Genomic DNA, 20,571 nt, shown 5'->3' on the forward strand with positions numbered 1-20,571 from the left:
ACAGGCGTAGAAACAGGATAGATACTAAGCAACGAAAAAATGGTTGAGACGCCTACGCTACTGTTCAAGAAGCAGGATATGCAACTGTACAATATACGATCCGCAAGCCCTCAGAGCCTGCCCACCCACAAATCAGGATAATAAAAGAAGCATGAGCACCAGATACTAGAATACAATCAGATTCAGGAAATTCCACCAGCTATACTTATAAAAGGAAAGTGAAAGAGAGTGCGAAGAAAAAGAAACCATAAAAACAAAAAAGAAGACAAAACAATAAACCCATCCCCCCCACCCTGCACCCCTGCATATGGCTATCGCCTAACCCCAACTAGCAGTGTGCCTGTCGTCCCAACTAACTAAATACTATAAAATAGAAAATGGAGGAGGGCATCTTCATACATGCCCCCGGTCTCCCCTCCCCCCGCCAGAACCAAGAATCCCCAGACTGAAGTCAAAAATCTATTAAGCTGCAAATACGTATCGCAACAAAGGAAACTTGAAACACCGCCCAGCCTCCCGAAAGCATCATGTTAGCAAATCCCATGTCCAGCAAATCCCATGTCCAGCAAGACCCGATGTCAAACCCAGTCACTCAGTCTCATCCTTGACCCTTCCGATCAGACGTGTGAGCCCCTTCCGGACGAACCGTCACTTCCACAGGATAGTCAAAGCACGAATAAGCTGTAGCAAAGTTCAAACCACGACGTAGCAGAGAGATGAAAGTGCTGAGAACTCCGTCAGGTCCAAAGACTCCCCTCACCGTTATGAACTCCCAACGTTGTTTCGTCCGCCATCTTAGCGGTGCCGATGTATAGGGCAGTGACGCAGTTTCAAACCAATAACAGTTCCTATCAAAAGTCTCCGGAAGGGGTACATCAAATAGTCTTTCCATAATCGGCAACGATCGTAGGCCTGACAATCCATTTGCGGCATCGAGCTCGCTCACATCACTCAAAGCACTGGTCAAAGGCTCCGACACCTCCCATAATACGGGGTCTGCTTCCTCCATCGAAGTGGCCATCTTGGGTATCTCGAGTCGTTTCATTTCTTGTAGTGGAGCAGGGTCCGGTCCAATCCGCCCAATTTCAGACAAACGCGCTATCATTTTATGAATGTGGCCTTCAACGCAAACATGAAGTGACCCTATTGCTGTCAGCACAGTTCGTAGTGACGGGTCACTCTCTGTCCGTTCCACCACTCTTCGCTCGGTTTCGATCATATTCACGTCCCCAGAGAGCCCGGTCCCCCCGGGGGAACAGGTGAATGTGGAACTGACGACTGCAGAGGGGGACTTAACGTTGGTTACAATAACGATCCGGACGCCGACACCGCGGGCGGAGATCCCAACCCAGCGAACACCGGCGGGGTCGAGACCAGGCCAGAGACCCCCGTCCACCGCTTCAATTGTGCATCGTCACCCCTCCTTTGATATTCACCAAGTCAGCCAATCGTCGTCAACATCGATCCAAGATGCCACTTCGGTAGACCGGACCCCGTCGCACAACTACAACCGATGTTGTTCAACTGAAACCCGGCTGGGCCAGTACTAGAGACCCCGGCTTCCAAGCTGGTCTAGGCCGCAAACTGCCACACGACGTATCTTTGTCTACCAAACTGGTAGAAATCGCAGGATCACACCATTAATCTCTAGTCCGGTTCATACACACGGAAGCAGGGCGCAAAAACACGATAGATGACAGGATCTTCTGGCAGGAGTCGGGGGTCGGCGGAGACGGGAGCCTACGCGGCCATCTTGTTTGCTAGCGTAGCTCCTCCCCATGGGGAGCTTTTGTTTTCGAAATTCAGTACCTCTATTTCGTCTGACAGGCTAAAAGGTCTTTAATACCTTGAAAAAGGCTATGTGCTGAGCACCTGTCCTGAAGGCAGCGGACTGTGGAAAGGAGTTCATTGTCCAGACAGGGCAGTGTTGTCGCGAACAAATGAGAGGCACGATCAATATATCAGCAGCCGACTTCTCCCTGAAAAGCAGTATTGGAGTGCCATTGAGAGGGAAACCTTTGCTATGGTTTGGTCCCCGAAGAAGCTGAGATCCTACCTGTTTGACACTCCCTTCAAGGTTCACACCAACCACAGGCCTCTTAGATTGCTGATGCAGATGAGCGGAGAGAAAACCAAATTGTTAAGGTGGTTCATTTCCGTACGGGGTATGGACTTTACAGTGGAACGCAGACTGACCATGCCCATGCAGATGACCTTTCCAAGTCCCCCCCCCCCCTATATGATGGGGACTTCCAGGGTAAAGGTTAGGTGCTCACCACCTTTTGTCTGGGGAGGGGCTCATGTAGGAAAGTGCCATTTTTGTATGGTCACCCACACACTGCTTTTCCTAAAGCTGCTGATTATGACTCTGAAAGTTCACTGGAGCCTGCTACCCAGACCCCAGTGCCAGTGCTCTCTCCCTAAAAACGTTGTAAGGAAATTGGTAACCCCAATTGACCAGGACTTTAAGATCCTTATAAGTACCAAGTAAATGAGGTACTCATGGCATGGGTGTTGAAGGGGTCACCAGGGCCTGTAGCACTGATTGTGCCACTCTGAGTGACCCAAGTGAACAGAAGCCTGCCATTGCAGACTGCAGGGACTGTGCATAGTGCTCTAATTCGCCTTTGCCCTCGCTGTGAGTGCCTAGGTCAAAGCACAATTTTTTATATATTTCGGTCACCCCAAGGTAGGCTTCCTGAGCCCATGATCCATGGTGAATTATATTAAAGGTGTGGACATATAATTGCCAGCTTGTATTCCCCTGTAAGGGCCTTTTCCATTAAGGGCTGATATAAGAGATCAAGGGGGGTCATAGGATAACATAGGCTGGCACATGGGCACCCCATGGGTTGCAAGCTCCATTATGGTCCCTCTGAAAATAGGTATGATTGGTATCAAACAACTTGTCTAATTTCCCGGACCTAATTTCCATGTTGAGTTTAATATGACTTGCACCCAGGTGGCTACCTTAGATTTTGCCCTCCTGCTTGCCCCAACCTCTCCTGTGCCCTGGCTGGTAGCCTATGGCTGCTACCGCCAAGACCGGAATCTGAACCCCTGCTAGGAATTGTGAATGCTTCCAGGAGTCAGACACAAAGACATTCCTGGGAAGGAGGTAACACTTTCCTCCCTGACTGGGTGACTAGTAAAATGGCAAATCATGCCGATGAGCTTCAAAGCATGCAGTGCATCTGATATGCAAGCAGGCTGACTCCCAAAGGAGAAAAGAGCCCTCCATCTGCCCCAGGCACATTTGCATCCGGCCAGAAGGCTAGCCACATGCCTAGGGTGGGCGACCTGTTTTGTACAGCTAAGGAGGCGTTTTGCCATTTTATAAGTGGCAGAATATTGAGTTCTGGGTAAACAGGTAACACCCCCTCCCCGACAGTATTAACTCCAATGGCGGATGAGCTCCGGGGCTTGTAGCTCATTGGTCACTTTCACCGACACCCCTAATGCCCCTAAATGTAGGATTTAAAGGGCACCACTTGCACCAGAACCTCAAATCTGAGATTACTTGCAACAAAGAAGATACCGGAGTCTGCGATATAAGGACCTGCATAAAGCACAGGCGCAATAATCTGCAACCATCCTGGAACTGAATGACTGCGGCTCGTCCTGGACCAAAGAACGGTTACCCCAGACAGAGGGACACATTGAGTGCCAAAAGCAACTCCAGACTCCTTGGACTAGTGGCACTGGACGACTTCCAGGGAACAGCACACACCTGGAACCATATAATTGGTGGACATCGGGATCACCCAAAAGTAGATGGTCCATTGAATTGCGGGTAACATAGTCCTGACCTTCAGCAAGTTTATTGTGGATACCAATTTTTTCCTCCAAACGTCGAAATATCTTAATGCTGCCCTTACTGTACCCAAGGCTTGTTGGTGACCAGTCTGAGTTACTAAATGCTGTAACTCAAGGGAACTTCGTAGCACCTGCAACAGACTACCGCAGTGGACCTTTTTTTTTACCTTTTGCATCCGTTTTCACACTAGCACCGTCTAAGCAGTAAACTCAGCCCTCCTGCTGTTCCTGTTTCAGCACCAAGGACAACTAAGCACCTGAGACCCGCATCACCTTCCACGCAACTCAACCTGCAAGGGACCGATTGTCTTGAGTGCTGTTTACCATTGGCCACAATGTGGAAGTTCTGCAGTATGGTATTGGATGGATTTATTTGTACTTCTACAGTTCATTACTCCTGTTAAGGAAGTAAGTGTGACTACAGGCTCGCCTTGCCACCGGAGGACCTATGATGCAAAAGTCTTGCTCATATCCGTTACAAAGCAGTAACGCCAAGTAGGTGGAAAACCTTATTAGCATGCAGAGTGTGTGCGATTTAGGAGCAGAATCAGGGAGTCCATTCCTTGGTCCTGAAGAAAAGCCATGGGGCCTCGAAACCAGTAGACCCATAGAAAGGAAAGTGCATTATAACCTACACTTCTGTAGTAGGGGATCTCTGTGTATAGTCCTAATCTAGTGAATAGTCCCGCCCATGTGCGAGGACCCCGGCAATCAAAAATAATCTCTTAAATTGTCAGAAAATTGCAGAACTGCAAAGACACTTAAGAGAAAATTTAAAGACAAATAATGCAGCCTATATCCACAGGCTACACTGTCCAGTACTTCAACTAGAAAATTTCACCAAAAATCCACAAACCGCAAAGCCTGTCCAGATTTCCCTTGCTTTTACTGCAAAACCCCTCAGAAATGATAGAGAGGAAGGCATGGACAGACAAGCCCCATAGGCTGCCATTATGTGGCTTAAATAGGATACTGTGCCTTTAGGAGAACCTTCCAGAACTTTCTCCCAGTATCCCAGAATGCATAGCAGGTCCAACTTACTTTCAGGTTTTTTTTCCGGCTCCTGATTACAGGACCCTGTGCATTGAGCTCTCCCTTGTTCAAGGGTTTATTGGAGTTTTTGTACACTTTTTGGATTTAAAAGTGTTCTCATTTGATTCTTGGTGTTTCCTTTTCACTTCTGTGTGTTTGTTCAGGCTTTTAGGGATCTAAAAGGCCTGCTTTGTTCGACAAGTGCCCAGCATGTGGAAGGAAGAAGGCCAAGACTGATCCACACGACGTCTGCATTCTTTGCCTCCCTGAAGAGCATGCCCCTGAAGATTGTGACATCTGCCAGACCTTTTCTACAAGGACCCTGAGGGAAAGGCTGAGAATTAGGCTCCAAGGCCTAGAAGAGAGGCAGCGACTGCAGGCTGCAGGTGGGTCTGGGCAGGCTGGGAAGGCTCCCTCTGCCCCTGCTGAGGCCTCTGGGGGGCTCCCCAGAGGCAGGAAGACCAGCAAAAGGTCCCGGTCTCCGTCGACGTCGATTGCATCGACGACGACGTCGAGAGGGATAACGACGGTGTGTTCCCCTTCTCCCCGGGGCTCCGGGTCGAGACAGCGTGGAAGAATGACGTCGAGAGGCCTGGGTAGGCCGCCGTCGAGATCACCGCCGACGACGTCGGAGTCGAGGCATCGCCGTCGACGAAGGAGACACCGGCACTCGCCGTCGAAGCGACGTCGCCGTCGACCAGATCGCCATCGAGGGGATCCTCGACGTTGAGGACTGTGAAGAAACGGTCGACGAGGAGGAAAAGTCGACGCTCGCCGTCGAGGTCTGACCGTTCGTCGTCGAGGGGGCGACGATCGTCGTCGAGAAGGAAGCACTCGACGTCGAGGAGACGGCGTTCGACGCCAGAGTCGAGGGATCGCCGTTCCACGCCTGAAAAACGACGCTCGACGTCGAGCAGGAAGAGATCAGCGTCCCCGAGGATCTCAACCTCCCCTAAGCGGCGCAGGAGAGATTCTGGCGCGAAAAGTCACGCTGGATCTGGTGAAGGACGTCTGAGGCGTCGCTCACGCTCTGGAGGGTCTGGGTCACAGGTCCCTCCCCCGAAGAAGTCACCGGGCTCGGTGTACTCTGTGGTATATACAACGCCACGGCCTGCAACTCCTCCACCTCTGCCGAAGGAGGCTCCTCCTGTTAATCCGCCACTACCTCCACTTCCTCCGCTACCACCTACGGGGCAACTTCCGCCGCCGGTCCCACCTCATGGGCCAGCGCCTTTGCCGGAGAGGCCTCCTGTCAGGCCACCGAGGTCGGTGTCACTGCCTCGGCTTCCGACACCTCCCAAGGGGACTCCTACTCCGAAACCCCAGGATAGGCCACGGAAGACGCCTCCACGGAAACCGGTGGAGCGCCCACGTGCGGGGAGGTCGCGCTCCCGTTCCAGAAGAAGGGAACGTTTGCGCCACAGGTCCTCCACACGATCTAGACGGCGGCACAGGTCTCGTTCCCGGACCAGGTCGTCAGGGACCAGGGACTACTCCCCGACTTTGTCGGATTCACCAGATAGGAGGGTTTCACCGATTGACGATCTGGTGTCATTCCAGGACGTGCTGTTACGTGGTGCGGCGAAATTGGGCATTACTTTGACGGTGCCCACTCCCAAGACATCAGTCCTCTTCGAGACGCTACACCAGAAGCATTTGTCTCGACCGTTATTGCCACTGGTGCCGGGTCTGGAAGAACCGGCCATGGATCTTTTTCTCACCCCAGCGGTGACTAAGGCGGCACCCTCTAGACTGCAGAAGAAGTACCGGGCTCCGGACTCGGACCCGGCCTTTCTGAGGGTGGAACCCCCTCCAGGTTCGGTGATTGTGACGGCGGCGCGCAAACAGCATGCCACCACGCCTTACTCCACGGTTCCACCAGATAAGGAATCTAGGTGGTTGGATTCATCTGGGAGAAAAGTTTGTGGGACTTCAGCGACCTCAATGAAGGCTGCTAGTGCCACCGCCTTGTTGGGTCGGTATGACAGAGCCCTTTGGGAATCCCTTCAACAATTTGTGGAACTTCTACCGCGGGACAAGCGGGAAGACTTTCAAGAGGTGCTGAATGAAGGGATGTTGGTGGCGAATCAAGTCATCAGCGCTGCAGCTGACTCTTCACTGCTGGCGGCACATGGTCTCTGCCACGGAATTAACCAGCGGAGACATGCATGGCTGCGTCTCACGTCTCTGAAACCGGACGCTCAACAAAGGGTTGCCAACCTTCCATTCTCTGGTGAGACCCTGTTCGGGAAGCACGCTGACGATGAAATGGCCCGCATGAAGGCGGAGGCCGAAACTCTCACAGCGGTGGGTTTGGAGAAACCCAAGGAGACAAAGAAGTCGTACCGTCCGTTCCAACGGCGGTTCGGTGGTCAAGGCAGAGGACGTGGCCAGTCTCCTGGGCAACAGCAGCAACAACAGCAGCAGTTCAGAAGACCGTTCCAAAAGCGCCGGAGGGGCAGAGGCGGCCATCAGTCGACCCCAGCGACTAAAGGCCAGGCCGGGTCTAGGCCCTGAGCACTTACTTCCCCTGCGACTGTTACCCGCTCCGGTGGGGGGAAGCATTCAATCTTTTCTGGCAGAGTGGAGAAAAAATTACTCAGGACAAGTGGGTGCTGAATATTGTTTGCAATGGATACAGTCTTCGGTTCACCAGCCCGCCTCCATCGATTCCTCTGGTCGGCTCACAGTATCAACTGCGAGAGCTCCAGGCGGAGGCCGATATCCTGTTAAGGAAAAGGGCGATAGAAGACGTACCTCCGTCTCAAAGAGGAAGTTTTGCATGCGGTCGTTGCATCAGATTTATCCTCAGCTGCAACGGGGAGACTGGCTGTGTGCCATAGACCTCCAGGATGCGTACTTCCATGGGCCCATTGCACACAAACACAGGAAGTTCCTGCGGTTCCAAGTCGGCGCCAATCACTATCAATACACAGTACTGCCATTCGGACTGAAGTCTGCGCCGAGGACATTCTCAAAGTGCATGGCAGTGGTAGCCGCACACCTAAGGAAGAACAAGGTGTTTGTCTACCCGTACCTGGACGACTGGTTGATCAAGTCCTCCTCCTTTGCGGAAGCGCACGCACACTTCCAGAAGACGTGCGTTCTAATGAACAAGCTGGGGTTGCACATCAACATGTCCAAGTCTGTCCCGACTCCGGTCCAGTGCATTCAGTACTTGGGAGCCTCCATCGATACGCTGTCGGCAAGCGTGTCTCCTTCGGAAGAGCGACAGTTATCACTGCTTAGGAAGGCTCAGGCTTACCTCACCAAGCAGGGGGGCTCGAGATCGCGCACCCTGTCTCAGGAGGCGCAGGCGATCTGGCGCTGGCTTCTGGCTCGAGGGCTGACGATAACGGCTACACATCTGCCAGGTGTGCAGAATGTTCAGGCAAACGCACTGAGCAGACTGATTCAGGAAAACCACGAATGGGTCATAAACGACGAAGTGCTAGGAGAAGTCTTCGCAAGGTGGGGGACTCCAGACGTAGATCTGTTCGCCACCGCCGAAAACAGCAAATGTCGAGACTTCGCCTCCAGGTACTACCAGCCGGGGACGCTGGGGAATGCGTTATGGATCAACTGGTCGAACAGCTTTCTGTACGCTTTTCCACCCATTCCCCTGATTCCGACGGTTCTCATCAAGCTGTTCAAGTCCAGGGCGCGGATGATACTGATTGCCCTGCTTCACCGGTCTCTCCTTCCTCGCATGCGGCTGCCGTGCAGGCCGGACCTTCTCACGAAGTTCGGGGGGCTGATGTTGCACCCCAACCTCTCGTCCTTGAGTTTGGCAGCATGGCTCCTGAAATAGTGCAATATGGCCATTTGAATCTTCTTGCAGATTGTATGGACATACTGAAGGAGTCTAAGAGACCTTCCACTAGGACTTCTTATGCGTACAAGTGGAAGAGGTTTTGTATCTGGTGCAAGTCCAAGAACTATGACCCGACGACATGTAAGGAAGATGTCATCCTTCCTTATCTTCTTCAGTTGGCGCAGTCTGGCCTTAATGTCCATTCTATTAAGGTTCATCTTGCTGCTTTGACTGCCTACAGGAAATGCCCTTCACAGACTTCCTTCTTCCAGATCCCTGTGATCAAAGACTTTTTGGAAGGCTTGAAGAAAGTGTTCCCTCCTGTCAGGCTTCCTTCGCCTTCATGGGAATTGAATGTGGTGCTGTCCAGATTGATGAAGGAACCTTTTGAACCTATTCATAAGGCTTCGTTGCAGCACCTGTCCTGGAAGGCGGCGTTCCTTGTGGCCATTACATCGGCCCGCAGGGTGAGTGAAATTCAGGCGTTGTGTTGCCAAGAACCTTATACTGTATTTCATGCTGCTAAGGTTGTTATGCGCACTCACCTTAAGTTTCTTCCCAAGGTTATTTCTGATTTTCATGTTAACCAGACCATAACTTTGCCTACGTTTTTTCAGAATCCTTCGTCTCCAGCGGAAAGGTCGTTACATTCCCTGGATGTTAGGAAGGTATTGAAATTTTATCTGGATAAGACCAAAGATATTCGTAGGTCTGACCAATTGTTTATCAATTATGGATCAGTCAGGACGGGTCTTGCGACCTCTAAGCAGTCTATCTCTAGGTGGATTGTGTCCTGCATACAGCTATGTTACCAAAAAGCTAATAAGACCTTAGGAGGTAAGCCTAAGGCTCGTTCCACCAGGGGCAAAGCTGCCACGACAGCCTTGCTCCGTAATGTTCCGATTGCAGAAATCTGCAAGGCGGCCACTTGGAAGTCGGTTCATACCTTTGCTAAGCATTACTGCCTGGACACTGATGCCAGGACAGACGCTCAGGTTGGACAGGCTTCGCTGCGAAATCTGTTCGCACAATAGTGGTGTTAATTCTCTTTTCTCCAACGCCGCTTTGGTGTGGGGATGGGCTTGCCATTCTATTCACTAGATTATGACTATACACAGAGATCCCCTACTACAGAAGGAGTAGTTTCTGTCCTGTAACTCCAGTTCTGTAGTAGGGGTATCTCTGTTATAGTCATAAGCGCCCTCCCGCCTCCCCGGTGGAGAGAAATGTTCCTTTTAGGAATGCGACAGGTCTGGCGTGTTACGCCTTCAAAAAGAACTGAAAGTAAGTTGGACCTGCTATGCATTCTGGGATACTGGGAGAAAGTTCTGGAAGGTTCTCTTAAAGGCACAGTATCCTATTTAAGCCACATAATGGCAGCCTATTGGGCTTGTCTGTCCATGCCTTCCTCTCTATCATTTCTGTGGGTGTTTTTGCAGTAAAAGCAAGGGAAATCTGGACAGGCTTTGCTGTTTGTGGATTTTTGGTGGAATTTTCTAGTTGAAGTACTGGACAGTGTAGCCTGTGGATATAGGCTGCATTATTTGTCTTTAAATTTTCTCTTAAGTGTCTTTGCAGTTCTGCAATTTTCTGACAATTTAAGAGATTATTTTTGATTGCCGGGGTCCTCGCACATGGGCGGGACTATTCACTAGATTATGACTATAACAGAGATACCCCTACTACAGAACTGGAGTTACAGGACAGAAACTACTCCTTTCTACTTGTTCGTCCCATTTAATCATACCACCTGGAGGTCAGATTAAAGTAGTTACCTACTAGGCAAGTATTTCGGTCGAGCCTGGGGAGTGCATGCGCCGCTCTCGAGACATGCTGTATTGGAGTATGGACTTGAAGCTCTGCCCACTCTCTGCCCAACTTTTCAGTTGGCTGCTGTTACTGTCCTTTCTAAATGGTATCTTTAGATTTGACAATAGACTTTCTTGTCCCTCCTTAGTACCGCCTTTTCTACTTTTGTAACCTCCCATGAGAATTGGTCCTTTTACTTGTGTTGTTACTCTGCAGATTTTATTAAGTCTGTGGGCACTATTTCTTCCTACCTGCTGTTGCAGGCACCCTTTCCGTCCCACCTGTAATACTGAAAAAGCATTGGCATCGCCAATAGGTCTCACATTTGGGACCGTATAAGTGTTTAGTTATCCAGCACAATATCCTTGGTGCAACAACATCAAGTGTTGCATGGCTAAACTCTTATAGGGTGCCAAAGCGAGACCTATTGGCTTTGCCAATGCTTGTTATCCTCTTGTGAGCTCCTTCAAGGTTATCAGAAAGCTTTAGACACCGAGAAGTTCAGACTAACACCACATGGAACAGTTTAGGCCAATTCTCTTCCAAATAATGACACACTATCCTCTGGGGACACCTGCTAATATGATTGATAACAGTGAAGATACAAACCTTGATTTCACAAACTTAAAACAATATCATTCAACAGCCACATAAAGCTTGCCAGCAGGCACCGCAAACAGCCTGCCCCACCACATAGCTCACAGGATTATTACTGTAGCATTTATAAAGCACGTTAAACATTTCTCATCACGATAATTATTTAATCGCATGTGTGTGTGTGATCATATCATTGCTATAAACGACTACCAAAACTCAAGCTTGGCTGCTTTAGCCTTAGTACTGTTACGCAGCGAATGATGGATGTCCTTCCCAGTATCCCCAATGACCAAGGGAAGATCTTAACATCTTACGGATGCTCCCTACACCAGTTGTTTGATAAGGTTTGGGCAGGGGGATAGGGGAGCCAGAAACAATTTTCCTGGAATAAAATACCTAGGGAGAAAACCTGGAAGTCATGCGTTTTTGGTCAATATTGCCAAGATGTGGGGGACCTCTTCTCATGAAGGTCCCAAACACAAGACCGACCTTAACGATCATAGTCTGCCTTGATAAGACTTTGTTTAAAGATTAATCCGAGATAATAGGGAGGTTATTAATTTGAGTTGTTGGTCATCACATCAGCTAGACCCAAACATCAAGCTCACATCACATTTTGGTGAAACACACACACTTCAGAAGGGTGGAGAGAAGTTGCAGAACCATCTTTATTCTGAACAATTAAAACAATCAAGAGGCAATATTCTTCATCCACGTAAGTAGCTGTGGTCCAGGCAAAACCTTAGTCCATCAGTAACAATGCAGAAAAAAAAGTCCATTTACTAGTTCTACTCCCAAGGGACGGCTCATGTACAAGTATACCTTTGAGCAGCACAATGCATATGAGCACATCAAAAATATGAATTAACACAAGGACAATCAGTGTACATGCACTGTTGATCTGGACAACCAATCGTTGTCTCCAGCTCTAGCAGATGTGGATAAAAATAACAAAAGTACATAAAGTAGTTAATACCCTGATTCCTGCTACAGATGTGACAACTGATATCTAGTTGGGCAGGTTATGCTTCAATATGGCAGCTCTCACAGGGCAATAAACCAAAAGGGAAGCCAATGTTACATCAAAATCAAACTCTACAATAAATCCAGTATGTGAAAGTAAGGCACTTGGCAAGAAAGCACAACGAGTATAGAAGCTAAGCCACTACACCTGCGTTCAGTGTTCTACGGGTTAATGTTTAATAACGTTTAATACATTTGTGGAAAACTACTCAACAAAATCCTTCTTTATGGGAGTAGATTATTTGTACAATTAACATTTTTGAAGGAATTTTGGACTGAAAGAAAAAGAATTGGGGTGGGTGGGTGAAGGGGGGTCGGAGGGCTTTCATTCACATATGAACTTCTGCAACGGTTACAAATTCTATAACTTTTTTGTAGTTGCACAGTTTGTGTTCAAGTACACACCGGTGAGCTAACAGCCAGTCCGTTTCTGAGGTTCTTCAATGAGTACATTACGATCTACAGGTTCAAGTACACACTGGTGAGTTGACAGCCCACCTGTCCTGTGGTTCTTCAGTGAGTGCATAACGATCTACAACATTATCATGACGCCTCGAACACTGAGTACAAGGCCTTTGTGCACATTGTGTAAATGTCCTATCTTCATCAACCTGGTAACAGGGCTATCTGCGTACCCATAACAACACTAATCTGCATATACATAGCAAGGATGCTTTTTATCATGAATAAAGGAGCATTTCTGCTTACTTCGAGGGGTTTCTGCATGCTGAGGCTTCGCCAAGCGGTACAAAAGGGGGTGGTGATGGACGGAGCATCTGAATCAATCAAACACTCACACCCAGTCAAAAGATCTGGGTTTAATCCATCACCGTTCTTTAGCCCACTCTGCCACCCCAGTTCAGACATGGCTATATGCAAATCAGTCTGACCCTGTGCCTCATGGGAACAGTCCAGCCCGAACTGCCAAGCCATGTCTTCCCTGGACCGGAAACAAGCTTCCGAGGACCGGTTTCTGGCATTCCAGCCGTCTTCAGCCCGGCTTTCTTGAATCCAGTGGCAAAGTGAGCAAGGGACTCCCGTCTGAGCATACCCTGCCACACTTATGGCGGCCAAAAGCGGTACAAAAGGGGGTGGTGATGGACGGAGCATCTGAATCAATCAAACCCTCACACCCAGTCAAGAGATCTGGGTTTAATCCATCACCGTTCTTTAGCCCACTCTGCCACCCCAGTTCAGACATGGCTATATGCAAATCAGTCTGACCCTGTGCCTCATGAGAACAGTCCAGCCCGAACTGCCAAGCCATGTCTTCCCTGGACCGGAAACAAGCTTCCGAGGACCGGTTTCTGGCATTCCAGCCGTCTTCAGCCCGGCTTGCTTGAATCCTGTGGCAAAGTGAGCAAGGGACTCACGTCTGAGCATACCCTGCCACACTTATGGCGGCCAAAAGCGGTACAAAAGCAGCTGCCTACTATCCCCGTGTGGGGTGTCCAGTTCGTGGCCAAGACGGGGTCTTACATTCTTTCCCGCCAGATAATTAATTGGGTTGAATCATCCTGTGTGGGGATTCTTAGCTTTATTCCTACATACACTCTAGGCACACATAGAGTAGGGATTGCATAGTAGGAGTACGCATAATTACCACTTTGTTTTTATAAGCCTGCATTTATAAACTGTTTTTGCACCATGGTGGTACCATACCTGCTACTCAATATTTTGGTGCCCGTAATCACTTTCATATTCTTCTGTCTACTGATTATCGCAGAACAAATATTCTATACGAGAATAAAGTTGATTCAAAAAATATATTGAAACATCCCATTGTGCATTCTCTGTATATTTCTCTGAGAACAAGAATGCATGAGAGATTGGCACAGGGGTTCTAGATCTGCTATCACGATCCTGGAGTGGTCAGTGTTGTCATGTTCAGTGGTTGCCAGAAACCATTTGGTCCCTGTTTAGGTTAGGGGGGGCTTATGGTGGCACTGTGAGATAGCTGGTCTCTAGGCCAATGTATACTACGGTGTGCATGAATCGCTCTACGCGCTGCACCCAACGTTTATGATGTCCACAAACGTGCAGATCCTACGGATTAGTGGGAACTACACAACAGTAGACTGCCTAGTACTATGTACTACTTATTGCAGTGTTCTAGTTTGTACAGTGTGTTCTCTAATGCAGTCTACCATATAGTATAGTGTAATACAGTGTGTTTTCTATCACCTTGTCCTGCTAGTATTGTTTTGGCCACTGTAGAGTGCTGCCCCAATAATTGAATCAGTGTAGTATGCTTCATTAGTACTCATGTTGTATGCTTCATGTATGGTAGTGTGGTATAGTTTAGTATAGTTCATGGTGGTTGTGCGGTGTATTGTATTATGTTTAATTTATGGTAGTGTAGTGTAGCATGCCTTGTGTGCTGTAAGGAAGTTTGGTGTAGTGTTATGTTTGGTAGTGTGGTGTAATGTAGTGTGTATCGTGTAGTAGTTGCATGCTTCATGCGTGGTAGTGAGGAGTAGTGTAGTTTGGTTAATGTGTGGTGCAGTGATGTATTTGTAATTTGTGGTAGTGTAGTGTAATGTATGTGTGGTGTGGTAATGTGGTGTAGTTTGACTTGTGTGAGGTGCAGTATGCTCCAGGAATAGCGGTTTAGTGTAGTATGTGTCATATATGCTAGTGTGGTGTAGTGTCCTATGCCATGTTTGGTAGTGTGGTGTGGTGTAGTGGAGAGGGTCCCATGTGTGTTGTGGTGTAGTATACGTCATGTGTGGCGTAGTATGTGTCCTGTATGGAGTATGCATCATGTGGTAGTGTGTTGTAGTGTAGTGTGCCTCATGGTAGCATGGTGTAGTGTATTATGCTAGTGTGGCGTAGTGTAGTGTTAAACCCAGAACATTTCAAGTCTGTGCAGAGGCTCGTGAGCTGGGTCACTTCTCTAGCTTCCCATTCATCCTGCCCAAACTCCCTCACAGCAAGTACCCCTGCTGGCTCTGCAGACTTTGACATGATTGTTGTGAACAGGTTTCTAACTACAATGGCAAACCACAGAAAGAAAACCAGGCAAGAAAAAAATATTACATGCCAGATGTGAGCTAAACACTGTTGCTAGGGCGTGTGCTAACACAAGTCCTGTCCTCACCGCTGATCACCAAATGTTAGGCCCAGCAGTTTCTGGCTGGCTAGGACGCATCGAAGCCAGCCAGAATCAGCCGTCCTAGATAGGATGAATATGCTAAACTCATCCGATAACCTGTGCTCACTCTTGGGGCGCTTGGCACAGAGCAATCAGGCTTATCCTCAGGGTCAAAGTATAAAGTATGTGCACAACACCACCCTCACCACAAAAAGAATCCACACTTTAACTATAAAACACTGGTCTTTTGTATTACACGCACATTGAAATCAAAACGACATACACATTGGATATATGGTTTACAGTTATATGCAATTGTTGAACTCTCCCATTATCAGCAGAACGGCATGAACATATATATACTAGTCAAAGATATTCACTTGCCCCGTTATCCCCTCAACCTCGTAAGCAACATAACCCCATGTGCCTACTTCCTCGAGGTGTTCACGATCTAACCAATCCCTTACACATCAACGACAGAACCATATATGCAGGCTGTTCAGGGGTATTCCACTTTCCCGCTATCGCATTAGCATAAAACAAGACATTCCCAGCATTGCATACCTCGTACAGTTGTAATGGTCACGAATTCAGAGGTTTTAACTATGCCTCGTGACCTAGCTCCTCAGCCACTCAAACCAAACCAGCTAACGATGCACCAGGTGGGAACACTTTGGTTAGATTTTTGCTACCACCTAAAGTGGAAGGAAACAGTTGCTTGGTTTCATCCATCCAGACTAAGCCCTCAGGCAACCAGTGGCACCTTCATAAGTGTGGAATCTCTATACTCCCCATAGGCAAGAGACTGTGACACTGGAAGCGGGCACGCTTCCAGTTCGGAGAAATGTTTCCCCTCCTGCAGAGATGTGAGCTGCAGTAGCTCCAGACATCCACCTGTGGGTTCACTCCAGGCACGAGACGTCCTTGGGTCCAGTCATTGTATTCTCAACAACAGAGTACCTTGTGGTGTGGGTCCGGGAGAGGGAGCCAGCGACCTCAGACTGAGGCTGTGATGTCTGGCACTGTCGTCCTCTCGATCTGGAGGTCAGAGACAGTCCAGACTTCCAGCTTGGGTTCTGCAGACTCGGCAGACGTTCCCCAGGACCCCTCGGACACCACTACGAAGTGCGAGCTAGCACATGCTTCCAGTTGTAAGCTCAGGTCCCTCGCATTCAGCAAACCTTCCCAGCACTGCTCGAACTCCTCATGCTACAGCACCCCCAGGTGGGCTGCAGATTGTTACAAGCACACTACTAGGCACAATGTGAGTACTGCATGTGTCAGGACAGACATCGTTCCTTATGATCTTGTGAAAACGGTGAGATACTTTCTGTCCCTCGGATCTCCTGGACAGGAGGCCAGTCAACCAGCCCTTGGAGAGTGCTTCGGGACCCCTGACACGACAGTTAGCAATTAACTGCAGGCCAGCAAATTCCTACCAAAATCCACTGAGTGATAGTCCCCTTCATGGAGCACACCAAGCCCCAAGCCACCACAAGTCTGTGGATAGTCCAGTTGCTGTCCCTCCTGCCCCAATGGTTACTCTTGTCAATGTCCCAGCATCGAACCAGCATAGTATGGTTCCAATCCCCACAACGTCTCTAACTACTGAGGGCACAGCCCCAGTAGTTATACCCACAGTGGCCTTTGAAGATGAGATCAGTTCAAAAGGCCACCTTTAAAATGCACAGGCCCGCTCTAAATGTATTCTTGTCTGCCATTCTACCCTATGTTTAGTGGGGCCAGGGCCCTGCCCCTTGGAATGGAGGTGCCAATTCCAGCCCCTCTTATCTATCTCAGAAGTCTGTAGTTTCCTTTGAGTCCCTTGTTTATGGCTATCTATCAGGATGCACAGCTGTAGCTGTCCCCCAGCACCCAGATGTGGATTGGAGACATGCCGACAGGCACACAAAACCACAATCGCAGAAATTCACACTTCCCAAAGTGGCATTTCCACATTAGTATTGTTGAATTCACTCGCCATACCGGAGAACATTTGCCGTTACTAACTTATTGATATCAAGCACTATACTGCCACTCTTCTGCATGTAGCAAATACAGCTCAATAGACTTTCCACATATACCCTACGTCAATCAATGCAATAAGCAGGACCCACCGTACTGAACACACAACACTGTGCCATGCACTATCAGTGTATGTAGCGCACACAGCACATGCCCTACCTCTTCTAGACACCACACCCTGCCCCCAGGGAGTACTCCGATGTAGCAAGAGACATGCAGAACCTTGGCAAATAGCTTTTTAAATGTCAAGAATCATTAACCTGCACACACAGGCCCCGCCATTGCAAACCTGTGGCATGTTTGAAGAGCTATCTCCGTGGGTGGTACAACCAGTGCTGCAGGCCCACGGAGGAGCATTTTAGTTACATGCCCTAGGTATAGGTCTTACCCCTAGACAAAGGACTTATAGATAACCCAAATCAGCCAATCCTGTATACACCAATCACCAGTATGTATATGACAATCACAGTGCTTTGGCACTGAATGGCAGTGCTCAAAGTTCTAAGACTAGCACATAGATCAGCGGAAAATCAGGAGGGACAACAGCAAAAAGTCGAGGGCCATTTCCAACATGTAGTATGTCTCGTGTGGTAGTGTGGTGTAGTGTAGTATGCCTTGCGTGGTAGTGTAGGGTAGTATGCCTTTTGTGGTGTCGTGTAGTATGCTGCATAGTGCAGTGTACTGTTTAGTAGAAATATCCTCTCTATGTAGCGCAGTGTGCTGTTTGGTGTAGCGTAGTATGTCTTGTGTGGTGTAGTGTAGCATGCCTCATGAGGGATAGTGTAGTAGCCTTATGTGTGGTAATGTGGTGTAGTATGTGCTGCGTTGTACAGTGTAGTGGAATGTCCTATGTAGTGCAGTGTGCTGTTTGGTGTAGTGTGTGCTCTAGATGAATGAGCGCATTAGTGTAGTGAGCAGTCTAGTGCCGTGAGCTCTGGCACAGCGTGTTCCCTAGCATAGCGTACACCTTCCAGATGTGGTTTAAATACATCATATGCAAAACAGAAAGCAGTAGTTACAACCTTTGTGTCATTAATTCTGAATCTTTTCTCTGCAGTGATGGTGACTCTGGATCCTGACACAGCTCATCCACAGCTCGTCCTGTCTGAGGGGCGGAGGCGAGTGAGAGACACGGGCACAGCACAGCCCCTGCCGGACACCCCCAAGAGATTCAACTCCCTCTGTCCCTGTGTGCTGGGGAGCAAGGGGTTCACCTCTGGTAGACATTACTGGGAGGTGCAGCTGCTGCAGGAGGAAGTTGCATGGCATGTGGGGGTTGCAGCAGAGTCTGTGAACAGGAAAGAAGTCTTCACTTGGTCACCTGAGGGGGGAGTGTGGGCTGTGGAGGGGTGGGGGGGTAAGTACGAGGCTCTCACCTCTCCTGAGACCCCTTTGTCCCCTCGTGAGAAGCCCCTGAAGCTGGGCGTGTATCTGGACCACGAGGGAGGGCGGCTGTCTCTGTACAATGCTGACTCCATGGAGCTTCTCTACTCCTTCCTGCAGGCCCCCTTCAAACAGAGGCTCTTCCCGTTCTTCTTGCTCGGGGGAGGAGCAGAGCTGAGACTGGTGTGAGAGCTGCAGGGAGCTTCAGCCCCTCATCCCTCCCGCCCACCCTCTTCTGCAGTGATAACGATGTAAGGGGATAAGTCTCTTGAGAGGGACCCAGTTAAAAAGGATGTTTATTTCAGCTTTAAAGACCTCCTTTGCCCCTGCAGTCTGTTCAGCGCCCCCATGAGATTGTTCTCATGGTGGCAGATATGGCGTCTCGCAGTCAACGGGCAGCCCTGTGAATTATTAATAATAAATCCTTGTCTCCGTATTACAGGACTGACTTATGTCCCCCAGTTTCCAGCTCCTGCATGCTGCAGCAGCCCCTCAGGGTCTCTGCGATGTATGCATTGTTTGTAGTAGGGCTTTATTTACTGTGTGCTGGGTCATAGGTCAAGGAACAGCCCTGCCAAGTGTAGTATCTTTTGTTGGACTAACACAAATTGATAAACTCTCTGGGAATTACCACACACATGGGGGCACTTGACAGGATTGTTACAGCTCCTGCTCTCGTTCATTTCGTAAAACTGCTGTTGTTCCTTAAAATAAAAAGGTTTTTGAGTAGCAACGTCTGTGGTCTTTTAGCCTAAGTTGTCAGGTGTCCATCTGGCAGGGAACTATCAAGCCCCCGAGTGCAACACGCCATTGGCTTAAAAAGCCACGACTGACTAAACATTTTACAAAAATATCTGCATCTGTCGGTGGCTTTTACCAGATACAGCCACTGCTGACATTTACACATTATAAACAAAGAACAAGCCCAAAACTCCAAGGGGATGTAACTGACCTTGCGTAAGTACTCCTGGAGCATAGTCAGTTTTTGTTGGTTTGTTTACTATTTTTATTGATTTTAATATCACATAGCAACAGAGATACAATTTACATGAAGACATCACATAATAGAAACCATAGACGTGAAGCTATAAAATATCCCGAAATGCAAGAGAAGAAAGAGCGATAGAAGAAAAAAAGAGAAGGGGAGGAACAGTAGAGAGCAGGAGCAAGGGGAAGGACAGAATAGTCCAGTAGCCACGCCTCTCAATGGAGCCACCCTCTCACCACATGGGGGGGTCAGTGCTCTTACCAACTCAATTGGGAAAAGGCGTTTTTTGCAAGGGCAGTCGTGGGGAAAACTCATGCAGTCGTATGAGCAATCTAAGGAAGAAATATTTGGGTCAGGTCTCTGCCAAGAATCCCTGTCAATTGACCTAAGATAGGGTGTCAAAGGACTCCAGATATCTTTGGATCTAGAACGGCCGGTTATTTGCTTCCAATATGCATCCAGCATCTCCTGGCACAGTGCTGCGTCACGCAGCCAGTCATTCCTCTTAGGAGCCCCGTGCCTGCCCCAGTGTATCGCAACCCTGCGCATTGTGCGGGACTCCAGAGGGGTCTCTCTAACATAGTCTAATTGAGGGACGTGGAGGCCAGGGCACGGCCCGTAATGTTAACGATGTCGCTGCACACCTCCAGGTTAGCTGCAGCCTGTGCAGACACGCCTGCACTCCTGCCTCAGACACCGCCAGGAGCTGTGGGTGACCCAGAATCGGCACAAAAGCGGCGAAGAGGTGCTTCAAACGTGCTCTCTTGGGTAGCTCATTCCATGCCAACCGTATCGACCTGTTGATGCATCATTTGAGGAGGACCATAAATCACAGAAGTGGACGTATGATCTGCTTCTGGAGCATTGTGTGGATAAAACTGAATTGGGTGAAGCCAGAAATAAGCAAAGTGCGCCTGGGCACTACAAAAATAAGGGCACATATCGGGTGCTCCCAAAAGTATTTCCCATGCAACAAGGTGGTATCGCAAC

The 20,571-nt window shown here is 48.9% G+C and overlaps 1 protein-coding gene across 1 annotated transcript in view; it reads left to right on the plus strand.

Moving 5' to 3' along the window:
• LOC144754182 (E3 ubiquitin-protein ligase TRIM39-like) overlaps positions 1 to 19,320 on the plus strand; it is an 87,656-nt gene extending 68,336 nt beyond the window's left edge. The window contains exon 6 of the mRNA XM_078641764.1: positions 18,268 to 19,320. Within this exon, the coding sequence (XP_078497890.1) occupies positions 18,268 to 18,782 (515 nt within the window). The 3' untranslated portion in view covers positions 18,783 to 19,320. The remainder of the gene's footprint in view (positions 1 to 18,267) is intronic.
• The last annotated feature ends 1,251 nt before the right edge of the window (positions 19,321 to 20,571 follow it).

Source organism: Lissotriton helveticus, chromosome 5_1 (assembly GCF_964261635.1).
Source record: "Lissotriton helveticus chromosome 5_1, aLisHel1.1, whole genome shotgun sequence".
NCBI lineage: Eukaryota > Metazoa > Chordata > Amphibia > Caudata > Salamandridae > Lissotriton > Lissotriton helveticus.